Genomic DNA, 15,654 nt, shown 5'->3' with positions numbered 1-15,654 from the left:
TTACTTTGGTTCACTTCTGCCTTTCATTTCTGTAGTTCTATTTTATATACATTCCATTGTCTTATTTTTTTACTCTTCCCCTTTTCACAGATGTTATTCCATTGTTTTAGAACAGTGTTTAATCATTGTGATATCAGAAATGTCATTTATTCGTTTAGTCCTAGAAGCAGCTGCTGGGTAGATTCAGCGTTGTTAAAACACAGACCAAAGAGTAAATGGTGAAGACATATATAAATGTGTATATATATATATTTTTTGTTGTTGTTGTTGTTGTTGTTGAGATGGAGTCTTGCTCTGTTGCCCAGGCTGGAGTGTAGTGGCGTGATCTCAGCTCACTGCAACTTCCGCCTCCTAGGCTCAAGCTATTCTCCTGCCTCAGCCTCCCAAGTAGCCAGGATTACAGGAATGCACTAACACACCTGGCTAATTTTTTGTATTTTTAGTAGAGACGGGGTTTCGCCATGTTGGCCAGGCTGGTCTCGAACTCCTGACCTCAAGTGATCCACCCACCTCCGCCTCCTTAAAGTGCTGGGATTACAGAGGTGCGCTACCTTGCCCGGCCTGTATGTTCTTATTTATACAATCTATTTGGGCGTTAGCATTTGGCACTGAATATGGTTTGGGGTGTTTTTGTTTGTTTCTTGTTTTGTTCTGAGACAGGGTCTCACTTTGTCACCCAGGCTTGAGTGTAGTGGAGCAAACACGGCTCACTGCAGCCTTGACCTTACAGGTTCAAGTAAACCTCCCACTTCAGCCTCCTGAGTAGCTGGGACTACAGGAGCATGTCACCATGCCCGGCTAATTTTTTTTTTCTTTCTTTCTTTTGAGATGGAGTCTTGCTTTTGTCGCCCAAGCTGGAGCCCAATGGCATGATAGCACACTGCAACCCCCACCTCCTGGATTCAAGCAGTTCTCCTGCCCCAGCATCCTGAGTAGCTGGCATTACAGGCGTGTGCCAGCGTCCCCAGCTATTTTTTTTTTTTTTTTTTTTTTTGAGACAGTCTCACACTGTCGCCAGGCTGGAGCGTAGTGGTGCAATCTCAGCTCACTGCAACCTCCACCTCCCGGGTTCAAGCGATTCTTCTGCCTCAGCCTCCTGAGTACCTGGTACTACAGGCGCGTGCCACCACACCAGCTAATTTTTGTACTTTTAGTAGAGACAGGGTTTCACCATGTTGGCCAGAATGGTCTTGATCTCTTGACCTCGTGATCCACCTTCCTCAGCCTCCTAAAATGCTGGGATTACAGGTGTGAACCACTGTGCCTGGCCTAATTTTTGTATTTTTTAGTAGAGACAGGGTTTCCCTATGTTGCCAAGACTGGTCTTGAACTCCTGACCTCAGGTGATCCACCCACCTCGCCCTCCCAAAGTGCTGGGATTATAGGCGTGAGCCACCGTGCCTGGCTGCATTGTGTCTTTCTACCTGCTGTCTTCTTTCTTGGTGCCTCTGTCTGTCCCCCTGACCTCTTAGCTTTTATTTTTGGAATGCTCCAGGACTCAGCCCCTGGATCATTTCCCTTTCTAGACACTCACTCGCTTGGTGATCTCATCTGGTCTCTTGACTCATTACGTGTATGCTAATGACTGTCTTTTGGGCATTTCCACTGGGATGTCTCACAAGGTGCCTCAAACTCAACATCTTAAGAATTTCTGCTCCTCTCGAGATCCTTCCTATAACAGTTAATGGCAGTTCTATCCTTCTGAGACTCATCCTTGGCTTCCCTTTTTCTTACACTGTTCAGTCACCTTTCAGCAAGCACAACCTTGAAGATACATCCAAAATTCTACCACTTCTCACTATCGCACTGCCTCCTCCCTGTTCTAGGCCATCATCATCTCATATGTTAACAGATTATTGCAACAGGTTCTGTTGTATTAGTCTGTCTAATTAGTCTGTATTAGTCCGTTTTCACACTGCTAATAAAGACATACCCAAGACAGGGCAATTTACAAAAGAAAAGGGTTTATTGGGCTTACAATTCCGCATGTCTGGGGAGGCCTCACAGTCACAGCGGAAGGTGAAAGGCACGTCTCACATGGTGGCAGACAAGAGAAGAGAGCTTGTGCAGGGAAACTCCCCTTTTTAAAACCATGAGATCTCGTGAGACTTACTATCATGAGAACAGCGCAGGAAAGACCTGCTCCCATAATTCAATCACCTCCCACCAGGTTCCTCCCATGACATATGGGAATTGTGGGAGTTACAATTCAAGATGAAATTTGGGTGGGGACACAGCCAAACCATATCACTGTCTTTCTGTTTCTCCTTCTTCAGGACACAACAGATAGAGTGGTTCTGTCAAAATGAGAGTCAGATATCATCTGCATTTTGCTCAAAACTCTTCAGAGGTGGCTGGGCTCAGTGGCTCACACTTGTAATCCTATTTCAGGAGGCCAAAGCAGGCAGATTACTTGGGCTCAGGAGTTCAAGACCAGCGTGAGCAACATGTTGAAATGATATAAAACTTAGCTAGACATGGTAGCCTGTGCCTATGCCCAGCTACTCTGGATGCTGAGTTGGGAGGATCACTTGAGCCTAGGAGGTTGAGGCTGCAGTGAGCTGTAACTGAGCCACTGCACTCCAACCTGGGTGACAGAGTGAGACCCTGTCTCAAAAAAAAAAAAAAAAAAAAAAGCCCCTTCAGTGGTTTTCTATTTAATATGTAATAGAAGCCAAGGTTCTTATTATGACCTATAAGGCCAACATGATCTGAATCCTATTACTCTTTTGATTTAATCTTTTTATTTTCTTTTCTGGAGACAGAGTCTCACTCTGTTGCCCAGGCTGGAGTGAAGTGGTGCAATCATGGCTTACTGCAACCTCAACCCCTTGGGCTCAAGCAGTCCTCCTACCTCAGCCTTCTGAGTAGCTGGGACCACAGGTGTGTGGCACCACACTTGGCTGATTTTTGTTTGTTTGTTTGTTTTTTATTTTGTAGAGATAGGATCTCATTATGTTGCCCAGGCTGGTCTTCAACTCCTGGCCTCAAGTGATTCTCCCATCTCAGCTTCCCAAAGTGCTGGGATTACAGGCGTGAGCCACCGCACCCAGCCTAATCTTTTTCTTACATCCCACCTCGCTATACCACCAATCCCAGGTCACTCCACTTCAGCCACGTTGGCCTCCATGAACATCCCACAGGCTCCTGAATCAGAAGTTCTCGCTGTTCCTTCTGCCTGAAATGTGCTTCTTTCATAATCTCACAAATGACACCCTCACTTTCTTTACTTCTTTACTCTAGAGTGCCTTCTTAGTGAGGCTTCCCTTAGCCCCCTGCTTAAAATGTCATGTATTTCTTTTTTAATAGAATCCTTTAAACGAAAGAGAGGATGCTTTCCATTCAGGTTATCTTTCTCTAAAAAACACTAATCTGAAGTAACACCAGGGGGCACCCTCGCAGAACACAATGTGAAAGTATAGGTTGAATATCCCTTATTTGAAATGCTTGGAGCCAGAAGGGTATTCGGTTTCACATTTTTTTAGATTCATTTACCTGTTGACCATAAGCTGAAAATGTGAAATGTTCTGATAAGCATTTCTTTTGAGCATGATGTCAGCTCTCAAAAAGTTTTGGATTTTGGAGCATTCTGGATTTTTAGAGTAGGAATACTCAGCCTATAGTAGGATAACAGATCTACATTAGGGAATGATAGAGATCACCCTTGACTCAGCTTTTTGAAAACTGGTAGCTATGCTTAGGACAATGTAATTACTATATAGGACCAAAAATTACAGGGTTAGAGCATACAGGTGTATTGTCCACGTTCACTGCTATTCTATTTTTGCTTTCCCCAGTGGAAACCTATATAAGTTTATACAAATAATCTCTCGGGATGGGTCAGCTCTTAGAGCCTGTCTCTACCTTTTCATCTTCTTGGTGTCCAGCTAAGTTAACGACTGCATTGTGAATATTCCATTTGGCATTTTATTTGTGAGGTCTCTGACCATCAACTCTAGTCATGTTTGCTTGTAACCAAAAACTTAATGCATAAGCAAAATAGGAAATGCTATATTTTGGTGTATAAAGTCCCTCTACATTTTTATGATTTGATATCTTTCCAGGCCATAAAGTAAAAAATACTTAACTTCTTAAAGTAAATAATATATACGGAGTTCCTAGAGACCCTGTCTTAGAAGAAAAAAAAGCTGCTCCTGATGTTCATATTTATCAGCTGCATGCAGTGTCAGGGAGTGTGAGTAGGCCAGTCCAAGTCTCGTTTTCCTGTGTTCTGAGACTTTAAGAGTAGGTCTTGTCATAAGGGACTGTGAATAATCACAGAAAGCCTATAGTGACCCTCTTATTTCCTGTCCCTAAATATTTTAAGGAGTCTAAGTCAGTTCAGATACCTAGTGTTTTCGACCCCAAGATACTTTAGGTTACTTTTTTTGTTTAATTCTATTAACTTTTTACATAAGGTTCAAAAATCAAGAAGTTAATTAGTATACAGTGAAGAGTTGTCTTGCCTCATATTCTCCCAACTACCCAGATCCTTTCTCCAGGCATTATTGGTCTTCTCTGTATCTTTCCAGAGTGTCTTTGTACATGTACAAGCAACTATAAATTATTTGTCTCTGTCGCCCAGGCTAGAGTGCCGTTGTGCCATCCTGGCTCACTGCAACCTCTGCCTCCCAAATTCAAGTGATTCTCATGCCTCAGCCTCCCGAGTAGCTGGGATTACAGGCATGAGCCACTATACCCGGCTAGTTTTTGTATTTTTAGTACAAAGGGGGTTTCATTATGTTGGCCAAGCTGGTCTTGAACTCCTGACCTCAAGTGATCCGCCTGCCTTGGCCTCTCAAAGTGCTGGGATTACAGGCTTGAGCCACTGTGCCCAGCCTTGTCTCCCCTTTTTAGACACCATTCTTCACCTGCTTTCTTTTTGTGTGTGTGTGTGTGTCAAAAAAGCATGCCTCATAGAGACTTTCCTCAAAAATTGTTTACAGCTTTATAATAATTCCATTGTATAGATGTACCATAATTTATTAATCAGGCACTCTTGGCAGACGTTTAGGTTTGTTTCCAGTTTTTTGTTAATAATCTTGCATGCTATGCCCATGTGATAGTACATCCCAAAGTCAATCTCAATTTCATGGGACTGCTGTAAACAGAAAACGACTGGCTGTGACCAAGAAGTTCTACTTTAATTGGTTCACCTAGTATCCTGTTCTGAGATGGGCCGTGAATTACTGGAGGATAGGAGAAAATGATGTTATCAAACCTTGGAGGTCAGGAAAACTGTTTCCATTTAGCTTTTTAAGTAGAGAAATTCTACCACATGCTGCTGTTACCCTTCAGAAAATTTTAGAGGCATCCTTCACTAATTTTTCTTCCTCCTCCTCCCACCAGTCCAGTTAGTTACCAAGTGTTGTGCTCCTTCCATCCCGTTATCACTTTTCTGTATTCTAATTGATCCTAATACTGGTAATGGATATGGTGTTTTTTGTTTTTTTTTTCTTATGGAGACAGAATCTCACTCTGTCACCCAGGCTGGAGTGCAGTGGCGCAGTCTCAGCTCACTGCAACCTCCACCTCCCAGGTTCAAGAGATTCTCCTGCCTCAGCCTCTCGAGTAACTGGGATTACAGACCCGTGCCACCACACCCCGCTAAGTTTTATATTTTCAGTAGAGACGAGGTTTCACCATGTTAGCCAGGCTGGTCTCAAACTCCTGACCTCAGGTGATCCGCCTGCCTCTGCCTCCCAAAGTTAATGGATAATGTTTATTGACTACCTGCTGTGTACCAGGCACTTCGCTAACCGCTTGTCATGTATTGACCATTTCAATTGTCGTAGCTGCTCTGAGATGATAGAAATACTTCCACTTCACTGGTAAAGAAACTGAGGCTCGGCTGCGCGCAGTAGCTCACACCTATAATCCCAGCACTTTGGGAGGCCCAGGCGGGCAAATCACGAGGTCAGGAGATCGAGACCATCCTGGCCAACATGGTGAAAACCCGTTTCTACTAAAATACAAAAAATTAGCCTGGCATGGTGGTACACACCTGTGGTCCCAGCTACTCGGGAGGCTGAGGCAGGGGAATCACTTGAAACTGGGAGGTGGAGGTTGCAGTGAGCCAAGATTGTGCCACTGCACTCCAGCCTGATGATAGAACAAGACTCTGTCTCAAAATGGTAATAATAATATTAGAAGAAGAGGAAGAGTAAAAGAAGAGGAAGAAGAAGAAGGAAGAAGAGGAAGGAAGGAAGAAGAAGAAAAAGAAAAAGAAACTGAGGCTCAGGGATTATATATCTAAGAGATGGTATATTCAGACAGCTATGAGATGGTCTCAGTTCTTAAAAAGTTAATTAGGAGAGACAGGAAACCTTTCCTTCAAACTAGAAATGCTACACTAGTCCAGAGAAGGCAGAGGAAAAAGTGGGTGGAGGAAATGGAGATTTTTATGGAAGAGGGATATAGCATATATGTGGATAAATGGAGTTAGTTGTAACAACATGCTAGACGGGAAATAATGAGTAACCCAGGAAGACTGAATTTGCATAGTTGGCAAATGCTGCCAGACAAGTTCGCATTCAACTGTTGCATCAGATTCATTTGGAAAGCTTTTAAAAAATATCGGTGGTTCCTGTTCCCACCCCAAAGCTGCTCCTGAATCAGATGGTTTTAGGCAGTGCCTTAGAATCTGTGGTGTTGATACTGTCACAGGCTATTCTGATGCATAGCCAGGCCAGGGAATCATTGGCTAAAGAAAGAAGAGGGGCCAGGGGTGGTGGCTTATGCCTGTAATCCCATCACTTTGGGAGGCTGAGGTGGGTGGATCACCTGAGATCAGGAGTTCGAGACCAGCCTGGTCAACATGGAGAAACCTTGTCTCTACTAAAAATACAAAAAACTAGCTGGGTGTGGTGGTGAGCACCTGTAATCCCAGCTACTCAGGAGGCTGAGGCAAGAAAATCACTTGAACCTGAGAGGCGGAGGTTGCAGTGAGCAGAGGTCGTGCCGTTGCACTCAAGCCTGGCCAGCAAGAGTGAAACTCTGTCTCAAAATAAATAAATAAATAAATAAAGAAGAGGTATGGGGCATGACTAGAGCAGTGGATGCATTTTCTGAGAAGTGGTAAGAGGTAAGATTAGATGAGTAAGGCCAAATCATATGAGGAAAGGCTGAGCTAAAGAATTTAGAATTGCTGGGCACAGTAGCTCATGCTTATAATCCTGGCACTTTGCAAGGCTCAGGTGGGTGGATTGCTTGAGCTCAGGAGTTCAAGACAAGCCTTGGCAACATGGCAAAACGCCATCTCTACTAAAAATACAAAAATTAGGGCCAGGTGAGGTGGCTCATGCCTGTAATCCCAGAACTTTGGGAGGCCAAGGTGGGCAGATCACTTGAGCTCAGGAATTTGAGATCAGCCTGGGTAACATAGTGAGACCCTGTCTCTAAAAAATAAAAAAAAGTTTAAAAAATATTAAAAAAATTAATCGGGCATGGTGGCATACTCCTATAGTCCCAGCTACTCAGGAGGCTGATGTGAAAAGATCGCTTGAGCCTGGGAGGCAAAGGTTGCAGTGGGTTGTGATTGTGCCACTGCACTGCAGCCTGGGAGACAGAGGGAGACACTGACTCAATAAAAACAAAAACAAAAACCCAGAGTTGAAACAGTAGGCAGTGGAAACAGTTATCACGTTGATCAGCAGAGATGTGTTAAGAACAGAGGGGACTGTTTGTTTGTTTGTTGTTTGTTTTGGGGTTGAGGCAGGGTCTATCTCTGCCACCCAGGCTGGAGTGCAGTTGTGTGATTACAATTCACTGCAGCCTTGACTACCTGGGCTTAAGTGATCCTCCCACCTCAGCCTCCCAAGTAGCTGGGATTACAGGCCTGCACCACCACACCCAGCTAATTTTTTAATTTTTTTGTGGAGACAGGGGTCTCACTATGTTGCCCAGGCTGGTCTCAAATGCCTGGGCTCCAAGGATCCTCCTGCCTCAGCCTCCTAGAGTGCTGAGATCACAGCCATGAGCCACTGTACCCAGCCAAGAACAGTTTTAAGCAGACTTTTCTGGCAGCGATAAGCAAGCAGGAAAACCTGCAATAGGAACCAAGCTAGGAGATAGTTAAGGGAACTAAGAGTCTTATTACTATTGTGAGATTCTAAAAAAGAAGTGGACATTACTATTTTGTTGTTGTTGAGATGGAGTCTCACTATGTTACCCAGGCTGGAATGCAGTGGCATGATCTCGGCCCACTGCAACCTCCGTCTTCTGGGTTCAAGCAATTCTTCCACCACAACACCCCGAGTAGCTGGGATTCCAGGCGTGCGCCACCATGCCTGGCTAATTTTTGTATTTTTAGTAGAGACTTTTTGTTTGTTTGTTTTTTACCATGTTGGCCAGACTGGTGTTGAACTCCAGACCTCAGGTGATGCACTCGCCTTACCCTCCCAGGTGCTGGGACTACAGGCGTGAGCCACGGTGCCCGGCATGAGATTCTAAAAAAGGATCAGGCATCGTTGGTCTAGAAATATGAATTAGTAAACTTAGAATCTGAGGTTTAACTCTCTTAAGCTCCAGAATTTTTTACTTGCAAAGAATATTAAAAAGTCATGGCTGGGCATGACTACCGACTGACACCTGTAATCTCAGCTCTTTGGGAAACCCAGGCAGGAGGATTGCATGAGGCCAGAAGTTCAGCACCAGCCATTTTGCCCAGGCTAGTCTTGAGCTCCTGAGCTCAAGGGATGTTCCTGCCTTGGCCTCCTAAAGTGCTGGGATTACAGGCATGAGCCCCATCAGGTCTGGCCTGAACTATTATTTAAAATAAAAATAATAGTATAGGTTGAATATCCCTAACCTGAAAATCTGAAATTTTCCAAAATCTGAAACTTATTCAGTGCTGACACGATGCTCAAAGGAAATACTCATTGGAACATTTCAGATTTTGGATTTTAGGATTAGGGCTGCTGAACCAATAAGTGTATTGCATATATCCCCAAATCTCAAAAAATCTCAATTCTGAAACACTTGTATACCCAAGCATTTCACATAGGGACACTCAACATGTATTTGCTTTTAAAAAAAGAAAAACAAATCACTCTGGAGACAATATAGAACACAGGGGAAGCAGGAGTAGATATAGGGAGATCCCTTAAGAGGCCACTGCAGTAGACCAGATAAAGAGGTGATGGTAGCTTGAGCAGGAGGGGACATGGAGCTAAAAGTAGGCAGATACAAGTGATATTTAGGAGGAGAAATTGCAAGAAACTTCATAATGGATTAAATACAGGGTTGTTGAGAGGAAAAAAAGGTGTTTTCTTAGGTTTCTGCCCTGGGCGACTGGATGAACGGAAATCCAGTTTGGTAGTTGGGGTGGAAAGGGGTAGGGCAGGGGGAGATGCTCATGATTTTTGTTTGGAATACTAAAGTACTGAATATGTTAAATGGAAGGTGGGATTTCTGCATTTTGTTTTGTTTTGTTTTGTTTGAGACGGAGTCTCGCTCTGTCGCCAGGCTGGAGTGTGGTGGCGCGATCTCGGCTCACTGCAACCTCTGCCTCCCGGGTGATCTCTTGACCTCGTGTTTCCCAGATTTCTGCATTTTTAAGAAGTTTTCAGGTGACTCTGATGTATACCATCGTTTAAGAACTCTTGATGTTGGCCAGTTGCAGTGGCTGACGCCTGTAATCCCAGCATTTTCAGAGGCCAAGGCAGGTGGATCACCTGAGGTCAGGAGTTTGAGACCAGCCTGGACAACATGGTGAAATCCCATCTCTACTACAAATAAAACCCGGGAGGCAGAGGTTGCAGTGAGCCGAGATCGCGCCACTGCACTCCAGCCTGGTGACGGAGCGAGACTCCATCTCGAAAAAAAAAGAGAGAGAAAGAGAGAGAAAAAGAACTGTTGATATAAAGAAAAAGAAATAGAGAATTATTGATGGAAGAGTATCCAACTGTTAGATCAGACAGTGAGAATGACACAGAAGACAATGGAAGAAAGTGGTTTGTTTTTGTTTCAGTTTTGAGACAGGGTCTGGCTCTGTTGCCCAGGCTGGAGTGCACTGGTGCAATTACAGCTCACTGCAACGTCCACCTCCTGGGCTCAAGCCATCCTCCCACTTCAGCCTCCTGAGTAGCTGGGACCGCAGGCGCACACCAGCACACCTGGCTAATTTTTAAAAAAATTTTTTGTAGAGATGGGTTTTTGTCATGTTGCCCAGGCTGGTCTCAAACTCCTGAGTTCAAGGAATCTGCCCACGTTGGCCTCCCAAAGTGCTGGGATTACAGATATGAGCTGCCATGCCCGGCCTGTTTAGCTGTTTCTAGGGAACTGACTGGGGTTGGAACAGAGGCTACAAGCATTTCTGTCCATCCTGCCTTGGGCCAGCTCAGCTCTTTTTTATGTATATTTTGTGCTAATTTGTTTGCCATAAGACTTCTTTGCAGCAGGGCCAGTGCAACTCTTAACTTGACTTTGTCTCCTTTTATCACTAGCCTTTTGGCCTCAGCAGTGCCACCAATTCCTTTCCTTTTGTGGAATTGGGCCCTGGACCCACTGACCCCAGTGCAGTGTATCAGATTAGTTTCAACATCTTGTCTGGATTTCTTTTACTTTTTCCTGAGGCAAGGAGATCAAAACCAAACAGCTGTAGTCTTGACAAGCTATTTTAGTAATCACCTAGGGATACTACATTTTCCTCTAGAAATCTAATCTATAATTTTTTTTTTCTTTTCATTTTGTTGTTGTTGTTGTTTTCTTTTGGTTTTGTTTTGTTTTGTTTTGGTTGAGACAGGGTCTTGCTCTCTCGCCCAGGCTGGAGTGCAGTGGTGTAATCTGAGCTCACTGCAACCTCTGCCTCCTGGGTTCAAGCAATTCTCGTGCCTCAGCCTTCCGGGTAGCTGGGACTATAGGCACACACCACCACACCTGGCTAATTTTCGTAGAGATTTTGCAGTCTCACTAATGCACCTTAATATAACAGTTTCTCTTGTGAGGTATCACCCTGAGTTCTTTGTCTCACCTCCAGAATGATTAAGGAGCATGGTCACAAGGGTGAAGTTTGAGCGAAAATGTAATAAGCAAGAGAAAGCTCTCTGCAGAGAGGGGAGTCCGAGTGGATTGCTTGGTTACAACTGAATGCAAAATGTTTTTATAAGAAACTGCAGCCAGGCGCGGTGGCTTACGCCTGTAATCCCAGCACTTTGGGAGGCCGAGGCAGGCAGATCATGAGGTCAGGAGTTTGAGACCAGCCTGGCCAACATGGTGAAACCCCATCTCTACTAAAGATACAAAAAATTAGCCAGGCATGGTGGCGGCACCTGTAATTCCAGCTACTGGGGAGACTGCGGCAGGAGAATCACTTGAACCCGGGAGATGGAGGTTGCAGTGAGCTGACGTGCCACTGCACTCCAACTTGGGCGACAGGGCGAGACTCCGTCTCAAAAAAAAAAAAAAAAGAAAAAAAAGAAACTGCTCTCCTCCTTGTAACTGATTGAGTAATTTTTCTTATCAGTAAAGCTGTCTGTGCAACTCCCTTTTTCCAGCTGTGGGATTGTTTCTAAGCACAAAGCACAGCTTCTCTTGTTTGTATAACTGTGGGGTTTTTTAGGTAAGCCCCACTCCTCCCTGTACAAGTTCCCACGGAGCCCACTGTGTATATGCCTGAAAAGGTGAGGAAACTTTTTCCTGGGAGCTCACTAATTATACAAAGAACAAAAAGGCTTCTTTGCTTTACTGGCTCCTTATCTGTCCAGACTTAACTGTACAGCTGCAGCAGCTGTGATTTTTCAGGCAAGCATTTCTCGGGGCCCAGCCTTAACTGTTTATCTAACGGATTTTCCTTTTCTTTTCTTTTTTCTTTCTTTTTTTTTTTTTTTGAGACAGAGTCTCCCTCTGTCGCCCAGGCTGGAGTGCAGTGGCCGGATCTCAGCTCACTGCAAGCGCCGCCTCCCGGGTTTACGCCATTCTCCTGCCTCAGCCTCCCGTGTAGCTGGGACTACAGGCGCCCGCCACCTCGCCCGGCTAGTTTTTTGTATATTTTTAGTAGAGACGGGGTTTCACCGTGTTAGCCAGGATGGTCTTGATCTCCTGACTTCGTGATCCGCCCGTCTCGGCCTCCCAAAGTGCTGGGATTACAGGCTTGAGCCACCGCGCCCGGCCGGATTTTCCTTTTCTTTCCCCTCAGAGATGGGGTTTCACCATATTGCCCAGGCTGGTCTCGAATTCCTGAGCTCAGGCGATATGCCCATCTTGGCCTCCCAAAATGCTGGGATAATAGGCGTGAGTCACCGCATCCGGCCATTTTTATTTCTGAAAATTGAGTTCTCTAATATACTTCAATAAAAAATCTGTTTCATTTATTAGAAATTTGTTAACCTCATATCAGGCACTGTGCTAGGCACTTGTTATTTCAAATTAAATAAGACATGGCTATGTCAAGGAGCCAGGAAAAACTGATACCTGTATACTTACATACATCCCTGTCTAGCTTTTTCCTCTTGATAAATAGAAGACAAAAAATTGATAGAAGATAAAAACTGATTAAATTTTAAAATATCTAGACCTGAATTCAACTTCTTTGTGTGAAAAAGAAGGCCAAAGTCATCTCTTTGGTTGAGACTGTAATTAAAGGGATCTTTTAATGTATATATTATGCAGCCCGGATGTTCCCTTTCTTTTTCATGATGCCTCTGTAATTAAGATGCAGATTTCCCCCCAAAGGAGAGTGTTTTTTCTGTGGTCTTAACTCAGATTCATAGATCTCAGCAAATCTATGGATTCGTGGCTTTGTGGGTCCTTAAACCTTCCACAATTATATGCAAAATTGTGGAATTTGGTATACATGAGTGCTTTTCATATTTATCTTTAATCCAGAATGGATCAAAAAGAACAATCATGAAGGATGTAGGTGCCAGACACAGGGCAGAGGTAGCTAGAAAAGTAGATCTTAGGGAAGTTAGGGCCCCTAGCCTCACTAATCTACAAACATGGCACGGCCAGCTTGCCTTGCAAGGCCTCTGTTGAAGGACCCCATGAATTCTTAAAATAGAGTTCTTAATTTTTATCAAATTCTCAAATGATTCTGTTACCCCAAAATATTAAGGATTAGTGTACTATTAAAAAATTTATTAGAGACTAGTCCAAGCAACATAGTGAGACGTCATCACTACTAAAAATTAAAAAAAAAAAAATTAGGGGTGTGGGGCTGGACACAGTGGCTCACACCTGTAATCCGAGCACTTTGGGAGGCCAAGGCGGGTGGATCACCTAAGGTCAGGAGTTCAAGACCAGCCTGGCCAACATGGTGAACCCCTGTCTCTACTAGAAATACAAAAATTAGCTGGGCGTGGTGGCACATGCCTGTAATCCCAGCTACTCAGGAGGCTGAGGCAGAATTGCTTGATCCTGGGAGGTGGAGGTTGCAGTGAGCCAAGATCATCCCACTGTACTCCGGCCTTGGCAACAGAGTGAGACTCCATCTAAAAAAAAAAAACAAACAATTGTTAGAGACCAGCCCAGGCAACACAGTGTTTCTCCTAAAAACAAAAATTAAAAATTTGGGGTATGGGGCATGGTGGCACATACCTGTAGTCCCAGCTACTCAGGAGGCTGAGGCAGAATTGCTTGATCCTGGGAGGTGGAGGTTGCAGTGAGCCAAGATCATCCCACTGTACTCCGGCCTTGGCAACAGAGTGAGACTCCATCTAAAAAAAAAAAACAAACAATTGTTAGAGACCAGCCCAGGCAACACAGTGTTTCTCCTAAAAACAAAAATTAAAAATTTGGGGTATGGGGCATGGTGGCACATACCTGTAGTCCCAGCTACTCAGGAGGCTGAGGTGAGAGGATCCCATGAGCATAGAAGTTTAAGGCTGTAGTGGGCTACGATTGAGCCACCGCACTCCAGCCTGTTTGACAGAGCAAGACCCCGTCTCAAAAAACGAAAACAACAAAAACTTACTAGGTTTTGGTTTATGACTATTTAACATCATTTACTTTTTAGATGTTCTTACTGGAGGAAAGGGAAATTGAAGGTATAATTTGTACTTCTCTAATTTATCAATACAATTTTTATATTAATACAATATTTGAAACTGACATTTAAACATTAGAATTTATTTTTACTTTTAACAATGTTGTGAGCATGCTACATTTTTTGTTTGTCTTTAGTACCAGGACCCTCTGGTGATAATGGCATCAGTGTTACTATGATCTTAGTGGCCTGGATGGTTATTGCATTGATCTTGTTCTTACTGAGACCTCCGAATCTAAGAGGATCCAACCTACCTGGAAAGCCAACCAGTCCTCATAATGTAAGTATTGCACATTTTAAATGCTTTTTGGGTAAGGGAATGTATGTGACCTGGGGCAGGGAAGGACTTGGTTTTGACTAAAATACCTAAATTAGTTAAATTACATTTAACTCATAGAGTATTCTACCTATGTAGTTCTATTAAACCTTGCAATTCCAAGATTTAATTGATGGCTTAATCTTTGTGGAGTTAAATGCAGAAAGAAGCACAGACCAGAAGCCGAAAATTAATTTGAAAATGAATTCCAATTTTTTTGTTGTTGTTGTTCAGACAGGGTCTTGCTCAGCTGCCCAGGCTGGAGTGCATTGGTGCGATCTTAGCTCACTGTAGCCTCTATCTCCCAGGCTCAGGTGATCCTCCCACCTCACCCTTCTGAGTAGCTGGGACCACAGGCATGCACTAGCACACCTGGCTAGTTTTTTGTATTTTTTTTTGTAGAGATGGGGTTTTGCCAGGTTGCCCAGGCTTGAATTCCAATCTTTACTCGCATGAGAAGCATTATGAAATAATCCATTTCATAATCCACAGCAATATTGCTTAAATCTCAATCCTCCACTACTCAGTTCTGTCCACCTCACAGTTGATCCCTTGCCTCTCATGCTTCTAGCCTCTAAACTCTTAGTAGCTTCAGCTCAAATGTTTGACCCCCTTCTGTCCTAGCTATTCAGTAGAGACACTGAGCCTGTCTGATTTTATTTTCCTCATTTTCCCATCCTATTTCTCTCAAACCCATTTTCCATTTCTGTACCACAACAAATCAACTGAGCTGGCAAAAGGAGAGGTGAGAATCATTCATGTTGATAAATCTTGATAGTCATGATTACAACCATTTTTAGAACCTTCTAAATTAAAACTGTGATAAAGTGACCCAACAGGGAGTTTTCAGTACTATCTTTAATAGAAACTCTGTTGGCCAGACGCGGTGGCTCACACCTGCAATCCCAGCACTTTGGGAGGCCAAGGCAGGCAGATCGCCTGAGCTCAGGTGTTCAAGACCACCCTGGGCAACATGGTAAAACCCCGTCTCTACTAAAATACAAAAAATTAACTGGACATGGTACCCTGGGCAACATGGTGAAACCCCGTCTCTACTAAAATACAAAAAATTAGCCGGACATGGTGGTGTGCGCCTATAGTCCCAGCTACTCAGGTAGCTGAGGCTTGAGAATCATTTGAGCTCAGGAGGCAGAGGTTGCAGTGAGCCAAGATCACACCACCACACTCCAGCTTGGGCTACAGAGTGAGACTGTGTCTCAAAAAAAAAAAGAACCTCTGTTAAAGGATTCCTTTTAATCCTTTTCAGAACCAGTATTTATGTGTGTGTTTTTTTTAACATTGAATTTGAATATTATCTCTTTAAAAATATTTCCGGCCGGGCGCGGTGGCTCAA

At 43.9% G+C, this 15,654-nt stretch overlaps 1 protein-coding gene across 5 annotated transcripts in view; it reads left to right on the top strand.

Moving 5' to 3' along the window:
- SMIM14 (small integral membrane protein 14) overlaps positions 1 to 15,654 on the top strand; it is a 78,194-nt gene that overhangs the window by 57,925 nt on the left and 4,615 nt on the right. For all 5 annotated transcript variants that reach the window (XM_011983559.1, XM_011983563.1, XM_011983561.1 and 2 more), the window contains one exon: positions 14,122 to 14,264. In XM_011983559.1, the coding sequence (XP_011838949.1) occupies positions 14,122 to 14,264 (143 nt within the window). The remainder of the gene's footprint in view (positions 1 to 14,121; positions 14,265 to 15,654) is intronic.

The sequence above is a fragment of the Mandrillus leucophaeus genome, unplaced genomic scaffold, assembly GCF_000951045.1.
Source record: "Mandrillus leucophaeus isolate KB7577 unplaced genomic scaffold, Mleu.le_1.0 Scaffold251, whole genome shotgun sequence".
NCBI classification, from domain to species: domain Eukaryota; kingdom Metazoa; phylum Chordata; class Mammalia; order Primates; family Cercopithecidae; genus Mandrillus; species Mandrillus leucophaeus.
This window is presented reverse-complemented; position numbering and strand designations above follow the sequence as displayed.